This window comes from Equus quagga, chromosome 4 (genome assembly GCF_021613505.1).
Source record: "Equus quagga isolate Etosha38 chromosome 4, UCLA_HA_Equagga_1.0, whole genome shotgun sequence".
NCBI lineage: Eukaryota > Metazoa > Chordata > Mammalia > Perissodactyla > Equidae > Equus > Equus quagga.
This window is the reverse complement of record NC_060270.1, coordinates 22687686-22708134: the sequence shown is the minus strand read 5'-3', so window position 1 is coordinate 22708134 and position 20449 is coordinate 22687686. Positions and strand designations below refer to the sequence as shown.

General features: G+C 42.1%; 1 protein-coding gene across 2 annotated transcripts in view; it reads right to left on the bottom strand.

Annotated features, from left to right (window-relative positions):
- CD86 (CD86 molecule) overlaps nucleotides 1-20210 on the bottom strand; it is a 61115-nt gene extending 40905 nt beyond the window's left edge. For both annotated transcript variants that reach the window (XM_046659023.1, XM_046659022.1), the window contains exon 1: nucleotides 20158-20210. In XM_046659023.1, the coding sequence (XP_046514979.1) occupies nucleotides 20158-20171 (14 nt within the window). In that variant the 5' untranslated portion in view covers nucleotides 20172-20210. The remainder of the gene's footprint in view (nucleotides 1-20157) is intronic.
- Between the last annotated feature and the right edge of the window lie 239 nt (nucleotides 20211-20449).

The following is a 20449-nucleotide window of genomic DNA, read 5'->3' as shown; positions in this document are numbered from 1 at the left end:
TTAATGTCCCACCTCCAATGTAGCCAGCCTGAGAATAAAGCCTGACTAACGATCAAAGGTTTTAAGCATGTACTCCACACTCCCTCTTACCCACTCCCTTGCCGGCCGTTAGCCCCACCTCTGAACATCTGCCCGAGATGCAGCTTTTTCTCACACCATGCTCCCCCGGCACCCGAGTATGTAAGAACCTACCTGTCACAAATGCCCATCCACCGCAGCTTCTGGAGACCAGAGGCATAAGCCCAGTGGCATTCCCGAGGAACACAGAAGCAGGGTATTAAGGATAAATGAAGAGGAGCCTTTGTGAGCTCCCCATACCTCCTAACACTCCTTTGTAGAGAAAGAAAATAATGTTAGGGCTGAGGCTAGAACTCAAATGCAGAAAGGGGAACTGACTAGAGAGAAACAACACCGCAGACGGGGCAGTGTTCTTGCTGGTTCCAGATAACTTCTGCTGTCAGGTGGGCATTTCCACTGATGAGAATGACTACATATGCACTCTTGGAGAGTGAGTGAGTGTAAAGCCCTGAGGAAACCCCCCAAAGACAGCCCCAGCCACAAACAAGACAAAGACACCTTGCCTGACAGATTGACAGAGATCTGGGAGCGCAGCCTTTGAGGCCCGTAGGTAAAGATTCAGCTCAGTTCAAGAAATGTTTTACTGAGCAGCCATGTGCAAGGCACTGCGTCTGGCTCGGCAGGGCGGCTGCAGACAGTCCGCAACAAGAGCGAGCATTGAGACCCGGGTTCCACCTCTCGCCTTCCCCCGAAACCATTCATTGAGTACCTCTCCATGGATCCTGCTGGAACCCAATTAACAAACACAGCCCTTATTTTCAGATTATTCTAATCTAATCCTAACTGTCCTAATCTAGAATGTTTCTATTACCTTGGTTTGCTATTCCTGGAAGAGGGTGGTGCTCTTGCATCCGGGACAAGTCAGAGGCAGAAGTGTGAACGGGTTGTGAATGCCGAGTGGATTTTCCAAACCTAGTGCTTCAGCAGAGACAGGCGTCACTAGTATAACCCTGCCCCAAATGCATGGGTGCTTATTCTGAACCGATCAGGCCCTGCAAAGCCCTCTGCCCAACGTGCAAGCATTTACGTGCCTCCGAGGCTGCAGGATTTGAGCTCAGGAGAGAGGCAGCCCCCTCTCAGCAGGCCTTCCCTGCTGTTGTGGAGGCCAGCAGTGCCCTGAAGAAATTAAAAGTGACAAAGTGAAAGGCCTTTGTTGTTGTCTGGGTTGAGCAAGGACGTGAGGTGTGGTGGAAGTAACGCAGGTTTGGAACCAGTGGTCCAGGGTCAAATCCTGGCTCCAGCATTGGACCCCAGGCAAGTTATTGAACATCTCCCAGTCTTAGTCTTCTCACCTACAAAATGTAACTAGTAATAGCTTCCTTGCTCACTGTTGTGAAAAACAAATGAGATGGTACATGTAAATTACCTGCCACAGAGCACGCTACGCCCCTATTTAGTCTTCATATTTCTTTCCTATCTTCTTTTCTTCGGACTTTCCAGTTCTCAGTATGACCTTTCTGCAAAGATCTTCCTTCTGTCACTGAAAAGGTGATGATCATTCTTCCCCAAACGGGTCTGTAAACCCCTTCACCTTCCATCCAGGGCTCAAACCCATCAGGCTCCTGTGTCGTCCTGTTCTCTGACTTACAGAGTCCTCACTTCCCCTCAGCTACGCTATGTGCACACCTTGGAAACTTCATCCTTGATTCAGATAGGCTCCACCTGGGGTTTTCCTCTGGATTTTACAATCATATCGTTTTTTTATTTAAGTGTGTCCATTTGGTTTCCTTATTGTAACACATGAAATTACCCGCCTATCAGAGCACAGGAGTTAATTTACATTCCACTGAGTTTACAAGTTTGCTTTTTTTTTTTTTCCCGGTGTTTTTTTTGACTACTGTGTACTCAGCAGTCAAAATATAAAATAGACTGACTTGATAAGTCCTGCTTTGAAAATATTTGGAATAGTATTTCCCAACCTTCAGTCATTCTAGCTCCTAGCATCACTCAAGATCTATGTAAAATCTGTACCACTCTTCATAGGATATTTTTCTCTTAACTTACTTTATTTAAGTAAATTTATTCTAAAAGGAATCTTTATGTCCATACTAACATTTTTAGAAAGCAGTATCAGTTGCTATAAATGAAGGCTGAGTAAAAATAACATGTCACCCTGGGCTTTGGAATCACAGAGCTGTGTTCAAATCCTAGCTCCACTAGTTAACACCTGTGTGTTCTTGGGGAGCTTCCTTAACTTCTCTGGGCCTTAGTTTCCTCACACAAGTAATACTAAATATCTCATAAGCTTGCCTTGAGAATGAAATAGGATAACATATATATGGTGCCTAGCACAGATCCTGGCATTTAGTAGGTTCTTTAAAAAAAGTTGTTTTATCGTTTTCTCGTTTCTATATCCCTTCTCTCACCTGCTTATGTCAGTTCCTGCCTACAGCAGCCTCCTCCAAGGCTGTAACATAGAAGTAAAGGCAGACAGGTGGTACGGCAGGCCACAGATATAAGGGACGATACGGTGTCGTGCGACCCTCTTACTCTACGACTTAATTAGACTTGCAAGGCTGTTTCAGGGACCTCAGAAGTCATTCCAGTCTCTCACTCAAGCAAAGACCCCCCTTCAATGTCACTTCTGATAGATGGATGTCCAGTCTTTGCTTTCTCACTTATGTTAGAAAATTCACTACTGGATAATATGGTTATAAGAGGAAAGTCTTCTTGATAATAACCCCAAATCTCCCACTCCTTACTCCCCACACCCATAAGTACCATTTAGTTGAACCTCTCCTGTTTTCTAGAACTACTAGAATACATATATATTTACCCCTTTATAGAAACCCTTCCTAATAGTTGAAAGCAGTTATTAAATTTCCTTCATAGCCTCTTCTCTTGGCTAAATATTGTCAGTATCCTAAGCTGTGTCTCATATGAGGTGGTCTCCAGAACCCTAACTAACTTGGTAGCTCTCCCACTGGTACCTGTCTCCCTGAGTTTGTCAACACACCCCCTTGCAGAGAGGGACTGAATGGAACAGCCAGTGACAAGATCACTTTCCTTAATGAGTCAGAGATCAAATTAGCCTGTAAACGACTACATTGGGAGGTTGGCTGACCGTGATGTTTTTTCACTTCTCAAGTCAGATCTTGAGTCCCTGGCCCCATCTTGTTTGTGTCAGTGTTTGGGGCCAGTGTATAGCCAATCAAAGTAACTCTGTAGCGCGTATACATTATCCACTGTATTAGCTATCCCTCCAAGCTTTGCACCACTCAAAGATCTGATAAGGAGGCCTTACCCAAGGGTCATCGGAGCCAAGGACAGGCAGAGTTCAATAGTGATGGTGGTCAACAGTATCACATGCCGAGAAGAGGTCAAGCAGAATAAAGAAGATCAGTTCCTTGGGTTTATTGAGGAGGAAGTTGCTGGTAACCTCAGAAAGCTGCTTTTGTGTGAGGCTGCTTCCTCGCTGCCTCCCTCCCGGATGTTCTCAGGTCTGAGAGGCTACAAGGAAAAGCAGCAGGAAGGGAGTGGCTGTAGATGGTAACTGGGTGGGGGAAACAGATACCTTCCTGATGGCTTTGCCCAACCTTGCCCAAGAGATATTCCCCTGGGACCACATAGTTAGGATCTACTCTGGGAGACAAAGCTGGAAACCTATGGGTGCTTAGAAACATCCAACACTTAGCTAAATTTTCCAATTCCAGCCATATATAGGTTGCTATACACAAATGGCTTCCTGTGACCAGTAGTCAAGAGACAGTCTAAAAGTATTCCGGGGATGGTGTTGGTGGTGATGGTGGTTCTGATATAGGATAAAATAGTTTCTACAAATAATTGTAGCAGCATTGTTTATTGAAAGGTTAGTTAGCGTTTATTTCCTGAGCTTTCTTGACACAGAGACTTTTGCAGGGAGAAAGCAGAAGAGACCTGAAGTCAAAGGCATTTCTGGGCTTTTGCGAAAGTCCATAGAAGAAGCCCATAGAAGAGACAATACAGGTGTCCTAGAGGTTGAGAGAAAAGGGAGAAGAGCGCCTTTGAGATGCAAGAGGAAGGGAGGGAAGGGCAGAGGTGTGAGGGCCCTGTGAGCAGTGGGTCCCTCTCAGTGCTCCCAAGGGGGTAACAATCTCAGGGGTGATGGCTCATGCCTAGAGAGGTAGTGGCCTTGGCTCAGAGAGCCCAGCCTTAGCAGATAATCCATTCCCCACTGTGGCATGAAGGAAGAAAGCTGCCGGACTTCACAGACCACTGTAAGCTGGGTAGTGAGGCTGCCAATAGCAAACAGGACAGACTAGGACTTGAGGTGCTTCCAGCACTTTCTAGGTATCAAGTAAGCTTCCGGAATTCTGACTGGGCTTCAGGAGGGGAAGCGCACCCCTGTATGATCAAGATGGAGTCCCCTGTCCAACTGGCAGAACGGGGGCTTGGAGGTGGGATTAGGTTGAATTAAAGGAAATAAGGAAAGTGACAGTATCTTACACACTTGATTCATGGACAGCAATTCACACCCTATGCATAGTGTAATCCATGCAAGGGGGCCCAGGATTGGAGTGTAAACATGGTTCCTGAGTTGTTCTTAATTTAGAAGAGACGCAGCTCAGGGCTGGGTCCTGTTCTTATCCCCAGCTCTGCTGTACAAACTCTAACAGCACAGGACAGTCAGCCACAGCCCTCAGGACCTGACTCTCCTCCTGTTTTCGTTTTTGATTTTTTAAAGATCTTATTTTTCCTTTTTCTCCCCAAAGCCTCTCCCCCCACCCCGGGTACATAGTTGTGTATTCTTTGTTGTGGGTCCTTCCAGCTGTGTCATGTGGGACTCTGCCCCAGCATGGCCTGATGAGCGGTGCCATGTCCGCACCCAGGACTCCAATCGGCGAAACCCTGGGCTGCCAAAGCGGAGCACACAAACTTAACCACTTGGCCACAGGACCGGCCCCTGACTCTCCCCTTTTAACGAATCTCTGCTGGGTCCACAGATAGGGTTCCCTGACACCAGCCCAGAAAGAGCATAAAACATCTGCTATGAAGTTTTCCATTTACTGCTGTTATAAAATTGTATTTTTAGAACCCTTTCTCCTTAAAGCATAAACACGCTAACCACTAGGAGAATGAAAAGACCAGCCACAGACTCGGAGAAAATATTTACAAAACATATGTCTGATAAAGGACTGGTATCCAAAATGTACAAAGAACTCTAAAAACTCAAAGAGAAGAAAACAACTCAGTTTAAAAATGGTCAAAAGATCTGATCCTATACCTCACCAGAGAAGATATACAGATGGTAAATAAGCATATGAAAAGATGCTGAGTACCATACATCACTAGGGAAATGCAAATTAAAACAACAATGAGCTACTACTACACACCTATTAGAATGGCTAAAATCTGAAAAACTGACAACACCAAATGCTGATGAGGATGTTGAGTAACAGAGACTCTCATTCATTGCTGGTGGGAATGCAGAATGATATAGGCACTTGGGAAAACATTCTGGCAGTTTCCTACAAAACTTAACAGAAGCCTACCATCTGATCTAGCTCCTAGGTATTTACTCAGATAAGTTGAAAACTTATGTCCACATAAAAACCTGCACACGAATATTTATAACAGCTTTATTCATAATCACCAAAAACTGGAAGTAACTAAGATGCCCTTCAATAGGTGATGGATAAACAAACTATGATACATCCATACAATGGAATATTATCCAGTGATAAAAAGAAATGAGTTATCAAGCCATGAAAAGACATGGAGGAACTTTAAAAGCATATTGCTTGATGAAAGCAATATGGGTCTGAAAAGGCTGCATACTGTGTGATTCCAAATAGATGACAGTCTGGAAAAGGCAAAACCATGGAGACAGTCAAAAGATCAGCGGTTGCCAGGGCACATGAGGAGGGATGAACAGGTGGAGCACAGGGGATTTTTAGGGCATTGGAACTATTCTGTATGATCCTGTAATGGTGGATACATGATATTATAAATTTGTCAAAACCCATAGAACTGTACAACACAAAGAGGGAAACAACGTAAATTATGGCCGCTAGTTAATAACAATATATCAACATTGGTTCATCAACTGTAACAAATATGCCACACTAATGCAAAATGGTAATAACAGGGGAAACTGTGCAGGGGAGAGGGTATATGGAAATTCTCTGTACTATCTTCTTAATTTTTCTGTAAGTCTAAATTGTTCTAAAAATAAAGTCTATTAATTTAAAAAAAAAACAAAAAACCACACTCACTAACCACATGCACTGATTCCTGGTAAAGCAACTAAATTAATGATGTGACATTTTAGAGAGCTTCTAGACTAGTGGGTAAGAAAATTAGCACCAATTTCACAGTCCAAAGCTTCACTTCTCCACATTGCACGCTTGTAACCAAATGCCACACATAAAATGTTGCTGTGAAAAATCTCCAGTTTTGTATTTCTGGCCTCTGTTTTAACATTTTCTGCATCTTTCTGGTGCAGAACCATAGATTTTTTTAATGTCAATTCCTTAGGTAAATTAAAGAAAAAGCCCCATTGTTTTCTAAGGGCCAGATCAATAAAAAAAATAGCTCTCAGTTCCATGTTTCTGGAGGAACATTCTTAGAAAAGTAGTACGTTTCTTTTTTCTTTGGGGGGGAGATACAATCTTGACCTCCACTTAAAAGCAAATTTTATACAGTTAATTGTTAGAGGTTGAGTCTTTTTCTTTGTCTGAGTCAAAATTTTTCAGCCTCAGTATTTATATCCTACAAGTGGGTTGCTGAGGTAGGGAGAGACCCTCATCCTTACAACCTCTAGCATAGACCCCCCTCTCATCCTAGGCTGGCTTGTTCCGTCTCCCCAGCTGCCCGGGGGTAGCTTCTTCTATTCACTTTCTCCTGATGCAAATTCATAGTCATCATTCATGCGTGCTAAGAAAGAGGCAATGTGCATTATTTCTTAAATTGTATTGGGTCAACTTCTGAACACAGGACCTAGGACCCAGTGACACCCTTTTGGTTAGATGTCCTCTAAGAAGAAGACAGAAAGGCAAAGCAAGGGACTCCAACAGTTATTTGCAAGAGTCTATCAAGTGAATGCAAAAGATTCCTGTCTGCACTTTCTCTCAAAATCACATAGTGGTTTGATAAAACATACCCGAAATTCAGCAGCAAAATACATTTATTTGGATTGAAGATTACATTAGCATGTGCTAAAAGGTCCATTAAGGAAAAATTGTCAAAAGGGTAAGCATCAGGATGCATGCATTTCAGATAAAGATTTGTACCTGGGATGGGTGTGGCCTTTAGATGAGCTGCTGTTTTAGCAGTCTGGGCGAGCAGCGGGGAAGACGAGGAAGGTGGGGCTGAGTAGAGCTCAGGCGGGAGACAGCAACCTCAGCAGGTGAGCAGCCAGCCATCCCACACCCAGGGTCTGAGAGGGGCGGTGTTTGGGATGGCAGCTGGGGGTCAGGTGCTGCAGAACACAGAGTCAGGAGCTTCTGGGAAGCACGAGCTCTGCAGTGTGGTGGGTGGAGACACTTCAGCTTCTCTCCCCGTGGATTGAGGCCTATCCCAGGGGGACAGGCCCCATAGGCCTGCAGGGAACTGCACCACAGCTAAAGCCAAGGCCACGCCAGAGGAAAACTGTAGCTTGGGGAACCAAGGGACTCATGGTTTACCCCAAGGCCAGTAGAGACAGGATTATAGCAGCAAGACCACATCCAGAGCACCCCTCCCAGCGTGCCTGCCTGCCATGTGTGCACACTTCAAGAAGGGGGCTAGGCAGAGTTTCAGGGGTAGTGCCAGGGTGTACATGGGTACTGATATAACTATAGATTCTAGTGACACACAAATACACATTTGGTGTTTTTTCAGTCAGGAATACATTGGGTTTTTTCAGTCAGGAAGATTGTCCCTGAGCTAACATCTGTGCCTGTCTTCCTCTATTTTGCACGTGGGATGCTGCCACAGCATAGCTTGATGAACAGTGTGTACGTCCAAGCCCGGAATCCGAACCCGCGAACCTAAAGCTGCTGAAGCAGAGTGTGCAAACTTAACCACTACGCCACTAGGGCGGCCCCCAAATACACGCATTTTTATGCTCTACCTTTGTGCCTACCATCTTTGGATCTCGGTAATAATTCCCATTTTCCAACAATACTTTAAAATCCACAGATGTAATCGCACCATTTGGAATTTCTACTTTTTAATTTGCCTTCATTCATTCAACAAATGCTTAACCAGCCCTGATTGAGTGCAGGCCCTGGGCTGGTCCTAGGATCCAAGGTGAGCAAAAGCAGAGGGTCCCTGCCCTCCCAGAGCCTGCAGGTGAGTGCAGGAGACACCAATGTCATGATGTCAAGGTATGTCCTTGCCACCAAGTGATTTTCAACACGAACAACTTCACTTATGACGTCCTACTGATTAAATATCATCTTAAGAGCATGAAGTAGATTCTGATTAGATCGTGTAGGTCACAATATTTCCCCAAGCCCTGTGTCTCAGGAATAGGCTTCTCCAAGAGATATTGGTTCTCCTTCACTTCCTATTTTAAACGGCCACGGCGTCTGCATGGCCACCAGTCATGGACGGCACAGTAGAGAGCACTCACTTGAGGGGAGGGTGGACTAGGTACGCTTAACTTCTAATTTAATTCTATATTCTAGCTATTCAGTGAGGTTTACATTCTTCTTACAGTCTCAGGACTTCCTCTGACAGTTTACACAGAACATGGCCGATTAGTTAACAAAGAACAAAACTACATAAAATCTTTCCAAGGCGGGTGAAATACACACAGTGGCAGGTCTGAAAATAGATCCCAATAAACTACCAGCATGGGTGATGGTGCTTTTCAGGATTCAACAAAGTATCTGACTCCAAACTCACTATCCTTTGGATCTCTAATGTTAGCTGTGAACATTAAACCCAAATTCAGAAGACTGCGATCACTGAATTTACAGGGGCCTATTTGCTTAAGGGTATACACTTACACATTCTGAGAAACTGTCATTTCTGTCACAAAAGCATCTGACATTTCCCATTTCCTTTACAACTTCAGTTAGAAGAAATAAAATGAGGTAATATTCTGAATGTAAAGTTTGCTTGAAGAGTTAAGTCCGTATGTTTTTTTTCCTCTGCGTGCGGAAGGAGGCATATAGTACATAACAAAACTAACACATTTTAACAAATGGCAGCAGCTTTCAAATTTAGGGAAGCATGAAGATCTGCGAAACCACCTTTTTATGCAAAGTATTTATATAAGAGTATAAATAAAATGTTCACTACAAGGTACAATAAAATAGATTGGGGCATACAGAACACAGTCAATATGACTAAGCTTGTTTTAAAAAAAAACCACTGGATTTTTTAAAGCTTCCATTTCACAACAGGGTTGAAGGAGGGGGCATCGTACACCCAAAGGCTCACTTCCCTGTGGCATCTTTGTAACCAAAAGCAATGCACATAAGACTTCTGTGAACCCTTAAAATATGCATTTATTAAGCTGGATTTGTAATTTTCAAGCTGGTGGTGCAGAACGATAGAGGTGTAATTTTTGCAGCTCCCTTCGTACACCTTTATCTGGAAGATTCTAAAGGTCCACCACCACACAGAAATTTTGCTATTTGAAAGAAATTTCCCAGTAAATCAAGATATCGCTCTTCCTGCTCTTCAACAATATGAGTAAGGGATGCCCTCTTTTGAAAAATGCCTTAAATAACTTTCCTCAAATCTGGTTTAAAATTGAAAACAACCTCAAATAAGCCTTGCACTGGTTAGCTACAGTTTTAATGTGAGGAGTTGGAATTTTTAAGAAGAACAGCATTTGTAAGTCAATTCAATCTTTGTGTTTCATGGATTGGTAACAAAATATTGCAATTGTCATCACACTTGAGTTGCATTTTCACTGTGCATGGACTATTTGCATATAAACAAAAGAGATTATTTTTGAAAGAGGTCTTCTCTGTTTTTGTTTGGGTCCTTTGGGATGACTGTGGTAAGAAGGCACCGAGCCATTTTCATACCTTGGATTTCACACATTGTGTTTATGTCGTCCTTCCTTCCTCCCCCTCACCACCCGTTTCCAATTCACTGGCAGCCAGTTTTGGGGTCTCTGTCATCTCTTGTCTGGACTATTGCAACAGCCTCCTGGCTGGTTCCCTCTCACTATCCTTTACTCTATCATTATCTTTCTTCAAAGACAATCTGATTATGAAACTTCCTTGCTTTAAAGACTTGTCCTCTATTCCTCATGGGCTAGAAGTCACTCTTCTTAGCAAGACACATGAGGCCATTTGCAGCTTGAATCCTATTTTTCTCTTCTGCTTTTATCCATCAACCCATACAACTCACCGTCTAGTCACGCTGAACTGTTTGCTATCTCCTGACCCTCCCAGACCATTGTAAGGCTGTTTGCTTTCTTTGCCTTTGCACAAGCTGTTCCTTCTGCCTGGAACACTTTTCCTGCCTTCTTTGTCTGCAAAGGACTGCTCTTCCTTTGAGATCCAGATCACTCCACAGGTCACAGTCGAAACCTTCCCTGCCAGCCTTCTCTTTTCTTTTCACCACATTTGTATCTTCCTTTCTCCCAAATCCCATTATTTATTCTTCTATTATAGCAATTTTCTCATTGCATTAAAATGTCGCTGCTATGTGGCTGTCCTGTCCTGAGTTCCACAAGGGCAGGGAACACGTTTCATTCCCCTTTGCATTCCTGGTGCTTAGCACAGTAACGTGTCCAGTAAATGTTATTAAAGTTGATATCTGATTGCTTATAAGCTAGGTACTCTGCTAAGTACTTTAAACAAATTAGTTCATTTAACCTATACAATAAACGTAAAAGTTTTTCAAATGAGGAAACTGAATTTCAGAGAGGTTAGGCCACTTGCCAGGGGACACAGCTGGTGACCTCAAGGTTTGAGTGGGATATAGAACTGAATCTGTTTTAATTTCTAGCTGATAATGCTATATGACTATCATTAGAATGTCAGATAGATGTGTACTTTTTTTGGTATGGTTTGGCACTTTTTGAATAAGTCTCTTCACTCTGCCCCTTACTAATTGTGCAACCTTGACTAAGTTACTAAACTTCTCTAAACCTCAATTTCCTCATTTGTTTTTTCACTGGGGAAAATGATACCTAACTTACGTGGTCATTGTAAGGATTCAGGGACAACACCTGTTGAAGGTTCTGAGCCCCGTCACTGTTCATCACAGCAATCACTTATTCCATCCTACTCTGAGCCACACATTTCGTATCCCTCCATTTACTCTCTTAATCCTTAGCCTCTGAAAACTGGAAACTATTAAACCTTCTAACAGATGGAGAAACTGAGGCTTAGAGAAGTAAGTAACCTGCCCAAAGTTCCTTTAATCTAAGGAAATGTCTTTTTCTAAGGCCTCCCAGAACTGAATGGATCAATACCTAAGTGGTGTGTAAAGGGATCACGGTGTGTGTGTGAAAATACCACTAGAGGCATTAAAGAGACTGGGTTTGGGTTTGCTTTCCTTTTCTTCTAACTTTTTTTTTTTTTTGAAGATTGGCCCTGGGCTAACATCTGTTACCAATCTTCCTCTTTCTTTTTTTCTTTCCCCAAAGCCCCAGAATGTAGTTGTATATCCTAGCTGTACAGCCTCCAAGTTCTTCTATGTGGGATGTGGCCACAGCATGACTTAGTAAGTGGTGGGTAGGTCCCCGCCCCGGATCTGATCCAGAGAACCCCGGACCACTGACAGGAACGCCCGAACTTAACCGCTATGCCACCAGCCGGCCCCAAGATTTTATTTTAATGGTTCTGGCATCCTACCTTACATAAAAGATATTTTAGGTGGCTTTTTTTTTCTTTTTTGAGGAAGATTAGCCCTGAGCTGACATCTGCTGCCAATCCTCCTCTTTTTGCTGAGGAAGACTGGCCCTGAGCTCACATCTGTGCCCATCTTCCTCCACTTCATATGCGGGATGCCTGCCACAGCATGGCTTAGCCAAGCAGTGCCATGTCTGTACCTGGGATCCCAACCAGCGAACCCTGGGCTGCCGAAGCAGAACCTGTGAACTTAACCACTATGCCACCAGCCCGGCCCCTCAGGTGGCTTTTTTGTGTGGCTTTTACCTTATTCATCTGTATCAAGCCTGCCCTTCTCTTGTCTATAATTAGGAGATCCACTATAGCAACTTCTGGGTTCCAGGTAAGAATCCATTTGCTAGATCTGAATCAGAAAAGGCAGAGCTAAAGAAATTTAAGACTTAATTTAAAATATAGGAAGTAATAGATTTTAAATAAAAGAATGTGAAGCATAAAATATTTTAATTCCACAAGACATCCATTATAAATCCTTATAACCCACGTGGCATTGGTAAGTGCTTGTAGCCGCATTGTACAGCTGTGAGCACAGGGAGCTGGAGAGCTTGCCCAAGGTGATCCCGCTAATAAGTACAGAACTAGTCATTAACTACTTATTATTAACACTGGCCTGACTCAAAACTCTGGCACTTATCTAAGACACAATACTTCCTATAGACAAATAGAAAACAGCTACTTCTGTGCTCCTGTGGAAACTTGCACACCCACTGTTACAAAAAAAATTATCACATTTGATATATTTACCACTAAACTGAGCTCCTTGAAGACAGAAGTTATGTTCGCTCATCTTTGGTGTATTTCTAGGTATGGCAGAGCACTTGGAGCAAAGGTGCTGAATGAACTGAAAAAATTACTCAGAACATAGATAAAGAGGCAGTGGCCAGAATGAGTGTCTACTTGTATAAGCGTTTTTAAGACTCTTGACACGTGTTGACTAATTGCTTTCCAGAAAGTTTATAGCCATTCGTAATCCCACAGTCAGTAGTATATGAAAGTACCATTCTTCTTGTACACTCATTAGCATTATTATCCTCACCCCCCTGCAACAAAACATACATTGTTAATTTGATAAATGAAAATATCTCATTGGTGTTTGTATTGGCCTTTCTTTAACATTTAGTGAAGATGAACATTTAGTTTTTTAAAAATTACTTTTTAAACTTTTTATTTTGAAATAATTTAAAATTCAAAAGAAGCTGAAAAAAAATATGTAGGGAGGTCCTGTGTACACTTCACCAAGTTTACCCCAATGGTAACAGCTTGTATAATTGCAGTACAATGTCAAAACTGGGACATTGACATTAGTATAATCCCCAGAGCTTATTCAGATTTCCCGTTTTATGGGCACTCATCTGTGTGTGTGTGTGTGTGTGTGTGTGTGCAGTTCTATGTAATTTTATCACGTGTTGATTCATGTAACAACCACCATTATCAAGATATAGAACATTCCATCACCACAAGGCTCCTTGTGCTATCCCTTTGTAGCCACAGACCTTCCCCTTTCTCCACCACCCCTAACCATGGCAACCACCAATCTGCTCTTTTGTCTCTATGATTTTGCTATTTCAGGAATTTCAGGGGCCGACCCAGGGGCACAGCAGTCAAATTCACACATTCTGCTTCCCGGCCCAGGGTTTGCTGGTACGGGTCCTGGGTGTGGACCTATGCACCGCTTGTCAGGCCATGCTGTGGCAGGTGTCCCACATATAAAGTGGAGGAAGATGGGCACGGATGTTAGCTCAGGGCCAGTCTTCCTGAGCAAAAAAGAGGAGGATTGGCAGCAGATGTTAGCTCGGGGCTAGTCTTCCTCAAAAAAAAAAAAAAAAGAATGTTATATAAATGGAACCATACAGTATGTAATATTTTAAGTTTGACATTTTTCACTTAGCATAATTCCCTGGAGATTCACCCAAGTTGTTGTGTGTATCAATAGCTCTTTCTTTTTATTGCTGAGTAGTATTCCACCGAATAAGTGTACCACAGTTCGTTCAACCATTCACCCACTGATGGACACTTTTTTCCCCTAGTTTTTGACTATTATGAATAAAGTTGGTATGAACATTCATGTGCTGGTTTTTGTGTGAACATAGGTTTTCATTTCTCAGATAAATGCCCAAGAATGCAATTTCTGGGTCATATGGCAAGTGTATGTTTAGTTTTGTAAGAAGCTGCCAAACTGTTTTCCAGAGTGGCTGTACCATTTTACAATCCCAACAGCAATGTATGAGTGATCTGGTTTCTCTGCATCCTGCCAGCATTCGATATTACCATTATTTTTTATTTTAGCCATTCTGATAGGTGTGTAGTGTTATTTCATTGTAGTTTTAATTTTCATTCCCATAAGGCCCAATGACATTGAACATCTTTTCACGTGTTTACTTGTCATCTGTATATCCTGTTTGGGGAAATGTCTTTATTTTTTGCCCATTTTCTAGCTGGATTTTTGTTTGTTTACTTTTGAATCTGATAAATGAAAATATCTCATCGGTGTTTGAATTGGCATTTCTTTAATATCTAGTGAGAATGAATATTTTTGTCATTTATATATTTTTTAAATCACCTTATTATTAACTGCATTGGGTTGCTTTTGGTATTTCATAAGTGTTGGTTTCTATTTCCCATTAGACTATAAAAAATTACACGTTGGCTATTTCTTCTGTATTCTCCACAGTGTCTTTAAACTATCAGTTCTTGATAAAGATTTATTGTTTCCTTAGTTGAAGATAGTGGTAAGATGGGAATGGTGATCTCTGTTTATCTTTTGGTAGTTATCTATTTCAGGTTTTACCCCGTGGTTGGTTTCTGGCTAGTATTGACCAATTGTTTACTTAACTAAATGTTTATTCTTTTTTACTTTTAGTAAAACTTTCAGTACAGTCAAATCTGATTAATTTGATCCCCAACAATGTAGAACTGTGACATTTGGGTTGTTTGGCCAGTAATATCCTTGCACCTACAGGAAGCAAATTTTAGACTCCTTTTGACTTCAAAGCTTTCTAAGAAACTGCTTTAATACTTCTCTATTCCAGTTCTACTGGTTTTTACTCCTTTTTGATGGAAATTATAAGCGATTCCCCCAAACCACTCGGGCTTGTTGTCTTATTTACATCACCAGATTCACCACAGACTTCATCTCTGAGAAGCCTTGAACACCAATGTTTTTATGCTTTAACCAAACAGAATGGAATCTGTGTCAGGATCAAAAATCCCACACATAGAATAACAGTTGCAAAATTCTTTTCTTCCTGAAATCCTTCCCAAGCCAGTTTTGGATGGAAAAAGTAGTATTGACTTTTCTCTCCTCTGTTTGGCTATTAAAGTAGAGAAGACCCCAGGTCTGGCTGACTTGACTTGAAGTTGTTCTCATGCGGCTCTTTATAGATGGCGGGGGTGAGTTTGGTCCAGTGAGAGGTGCCCTTTCATCACCAAACATTTTGCAGGCGTGGTCTATCAGCTGTCTCCATGTTCTCAGCTCTCTAAGGTCCACTCCTTCTATTCAACTGGGCATGCTCTCTGCAAAGGTCACTGAGGGGCCTCTGGACTCACATGATCAGTCATTCTGCTAATTCACCTTTCTGGAGAATCTGACACTGTGACTCCTCTCCGCTTTGTGAAATATTTTTCTCCTCTTACCTTAGGTGACCTAATCGTTTTTTGGTCCCCCTCCTCACCTCTCTGAGACACTTATTCAGTTTCCTTCTCTGGCTGTATGCACTTTCACCAAGGTGTTATGCACACTCACCAACTGTATTAGTTTGTTAGGGCTATAGTAACAAAGTACCAGAAACTGAGTGGCTTAAACAGCAGAAATTTATTATCTCACAGTTCTGGAAGCCAGAAGTCCAAAATGAAAGGATTGGCAGTGCTGGTTCCTTCTGAGGGTTGTGAGGGCAAGATCTGTTCCAGGCCTCTATCCTTGGTTTATAGATGGCCATCTTTCCACGTCTCTTCATATCGTCTTCTTTCTATGCAGGTTTCAGTGTCCAAGTTTCCTCCTCTTTATAAGCACACCAGTCATCTTGGATTAGGACACTCCCTAATGATGTCATTTTAAGCTGATTATCTCCATAAGGTCCCTCTGTCCAAACATAGTTACATCCTAAGGTACTGAGATTAAGACTTCAACATATGAATTTTGAGAGGACACAATTCAACCCTTAACACTTAGTCCCTAAAGTCTCTTTTTCTATTGTATCTCATGTGCTCAAAGTAGAAGTTTGGTAAATATTCTTTCTCTTTGCATGGACACATCCTCCTCATTCTTGTATCTCTCTCTTCCTTTGGTTTCTGTGACACCACTTTTCTCTTGTTTGGCTCCAATCTCTCTCTAGTCCCTTCTTGGTGTCTATTGTGGACTCTTCATCCTCATCTACCTCCTTAAAAGTCAAAGTTTTCCAGGGTCCATCCTTGGCTTCTTTTCACTCCACCATCCCCCCTCCCTAGTGATCTCACCCACAGCAAGAATTTCAACTGTCAGCTGTACTTATGCTGAAGACTCTTAATGTCCACTTCAGCTCATACTTCTTTCTTGAGTTTTGCACCTGTATATCTACTTGTCTACTTGGACATCACCATCCAGCTGCTCCACAGGATCTCAAATTCAGCATGTTAAAAAACGAACTCAACTTCTGTCCTCTCTTTCCCCCAGCCCAAACCCCATCCATTTCCTATATCCCCTATTTTGTGAAGAATGTCACTCAGATCTCTCTTTCTAAGCTCCACATCTGTGAAAACCCAAATCCCATCAATTCTAGTCTTTAAATATCTCTTAAATGAATCCTCTCCTCTCTGATCCCACAATAACTACCCTGGTTTCACGTCCTCAACACCTCTCCTTGGATTATTCCAATGGTTTCCTAAATGATGTTCTTGTCACCCTAAATCAGTTTTGCACTCTGCTGCCAGAGGAACTTTTTAAAGCAAATTTTATCATATCTTTGCTTGTTTATGATTCTTCAAGCTTAGGCTGTGACTTTAGGAGAATCATGACTAGATGCCTGGGCTCCGGGGGCTCCTTGTCTTGGCTCCTCCCAGGTTCCACCTCATCTTCCATTGTTACTACCCATCAGGCCTCTTCTCACAGTTATACTTGCAATTCCCCCGCAACTCCATTTGTCTATTTAATCACCCAGACCTTCGGTCTTTAAACCATGCTGACCTCTCATGAAGCCCAAAGCTTTTGGTCTATAAGAGCCTCAGCAGGGTCTCTGAGCCATCTCTTCCCTCCTGCCCTAGCTCTTTGTTCCCTGCTTCATCCTTGCACCTAACTTGGCTCTTAGCTTCCTTAGCCTCACCCTCCTTTCCAGCATTTGACTTCCCACTGACATCAGAGTCATTCTCTGTGGCTGACCTTGTCCTTGAGCTCTGCCTATTTCGGGTCAGCTCCTCTGGGAGCCCTGAGTCCTGACAGGCCCAGAGACTATTGAACACTTCTGGTGGGAAAAACCTTCCTGAATTCTAGTCCTAGCACTGCCATCAAGTAGTTGCGTAATCTTGCACAAATCACTTCCCCTCTAGTTCTTGATCCTAACAGTAACAGTAACAAAAACGGCTAATAATAATAATTACTGAGTACCTATCACAGCAGGGTTCTAAGCATTTTACATGGATTATCTCACTAAAATCACACAACCACCTTGTGACATGTCACAATTATCCCCATTATACAGATAAGAAGCTGAGGATTACAATCATTAAGCAGCTCATCCAAGGTCACAAAGATAGAAAGTGGGAGAAGCTGGAATTCAAATGCCAGTACTCTGGTTCAAAGTGTGGTCACTTAGCCACTGCACTGTTCTTCCCACCAACATGCAGCTCACTCTAGAGCCAGGCCATCACATCCGTCAAATAAGGAAATGAGAGCTCCGGTCTCTCCCACACGGAACAGTATATGAAAACAGGCCTATTAGGATCTAGCGAGTTATGAGTAGAGTGCATATATTTTGAAAAGGAGTCAAGACAAACAAGTTAAACACAAAGGGCAAAAGCCGTAACAATGGAATTCCATAAATTATGAGTGATCACATACCACTAGAGAGCTGTCTGCTTTTCTGAGAGAAGCCAGCTATTGGTTTCTTTTCCTTAGATATCTATGTTTATTTTTCTGTCTGGAAACGTGATCCAAGTTCAAAAACACAAAGTAGAAAATAAAAATCAGCTGTATTTCTGATTATCACTATGTGTATACAGGTACCATGTACGGAAGTAGGAGCACTGTGCATTCTGCTTTTTTTCTCTTAAGCTAAACACATTAAGAATTGTTCTACAATAGAATTTTTAATGATTGTATGGTATTCCATTACGGATGTTCCATAATTAACCAATTACCTATGTTTAGACATTTAAATTGTTTCTAAGATTGTCCCTATTAGAAACAATGGCAAGAAAACATATCCATGTCACTAAAACTTTAGAAACACATATGATTATGTCCTTACAATAAACTCCTGAAAGTTGACCTGCTTGCTTACAGGGCATATACATTTAAGGGCTTTTGATATCCATCACCATATTATTGACCAGGAAGATTATATTACCATCAGCAGATAATAAGGGTATGAATGTTCCTCCCTTCTTAGCAATATGTAGGATTTTTGCTAGCTTGCTTGCTTTTTAAACAAAATATTTGCCACTTTGATAAAAAGAAAAGTGATATTTCACTATTGTAGTTTGCATTTCTTTTATTTCAGATGAGACTAAACATTATTATTTTTCTTTTTTGGAGGAAGATTAGCCCTGAGCTAACTACTGCCAATCCTCCTCTTTTTGCTGAGGAAGACTGGTCCTGAGCTAACATCCATGCCCATCTTCCTCCACTTTATATGTGGGACGCCTGCCACAGCATGGCTTGCCAAGCGGTGCCATGTCCACACCCGGGACCCCAACCAGCGAACCCCCAGGCCGCTGAAGCGGAACATGCTCACTTAACCACTGCACCACTGGGCTGGCCCTGAGACTAACCATTATTTATCAGCCGTTTATACTTCAAAATTTCCTGTTCACGATCAATTTTCAGGAGCTGTAAAACAAAGAGAATCGTAACAAGAGCCATATAGGTGTGGCCTGTGGCTCCACAGACGTCGGCAGGAGGTGTTAGCATAATGAAGTGCTCCCACCTCTACAGCTCCACAAAAATTGTAAATTCTGTAATTGTTTTTTTTCATATATGTGTAACATTTCAAAATTCCACTTAAGGGAAAAGGATTTTTTACTTGGAAATTTAACTCCCGATCTTCTGAAATAAAAGCAGCAAAGCAGTTTCCCAAACCAGTAAGCACCGGCTAGACGAGGGGTGCTTAGATTTTCAAAGAACAATAGTAAATGATGGCTGACACCAACTGCCACCATCCAAGAGAAGGGTGGGTCTGACTCCTTCCAGTAAGTCACTGCCACGGGGACCTACCAGGGCATGAAGAAACCTTGTGGTGCAGAGCAAAGTGGCAAGAAAGATTTTAGCTCTACTCCTTATGAGTAGTGTGACCTTTAGCTAGTTATTTAGCCTCCCTAAGCTATAGTTATCTCATCCATAAAACGCAATGATGCTATTATCTGTCCGAGAGTCATTGCGAAGATTAAAACTCTGTCAAATAACAGCCGTAAAGTACACAGCACGTCATGCATGTTCAATACCCACCAGCTAATTGAATTACTCTCGTCTTTCCACTACCTCCTCCTGCTCAGAATCTCCCATGGCCTGTTTGTGATTCATTATCTGGGTTCTGAATTTTCTTCTTCTATCTGTTCTTCCTCGTCTTTTCCCTTGACCCTCTCCTTCTACCTTCTCTATCTCCTTCTCTCATCCCCACGTCAAAATTTACTTTTATCATTTGTCACAATTGTGCAAACATTAAAAAATTTCCTGATTCTTAAAGTCAACAACTGAAACATTTCAATATTTGAAAAACAAATTTACAAAATCAAAATTAATCACTTAAAAAAATGCCGGCAAACAATAAAATTTGGGGGAGCTCAAATAATTCTCACATTGGATTGGCAGTCAAATGTCTTTGGTAGAAGTTTTTTTAAAAAGCTTCCCTGGCTTGGAGTATGGAATCAACCTAGAGTGGATGATCCAAGAAGGGGAGAATGGCTTCGGACTTCAGCTAAACTTTCACACTACAGACCTTTCTTTCTCCCAGATGTTTCTGCTTTTGGCTTCTACCTAAATATGCCTTTAACATATACTAGTATTCTCAGGCAGGAAGGACAAAAAGAGCACCATCCTCAACCTCAGTCTGCCGTTGAGGTCACTTAACTCATAATCATCTTTCAAAGAATAATAAGATTGGTCACTCACCATCCGAGATCCATCTTGGCTGCTTCTCCTGTTGGGCTAATGTCGAAGAATGACCCTGCTTGTCTTCTGTTTGTGCTAGTTCACGTCGCAGTAGGAGGAGCAACGCCTTCTACGCCTGTGAAAACCTTCTTCCTCAATGACTCTAGACCCTGTAGCTTTCTTTCATAAAGCCTGTTCCTCTTTTCTCTACAGATTTTGCCAATGCTTGGGGAAGAAGTTTAACCCTTTCCTTGCATTTGAATTCATTGACCTAGGTCTGAATATATATATATATATATATATTTTTTTTTTT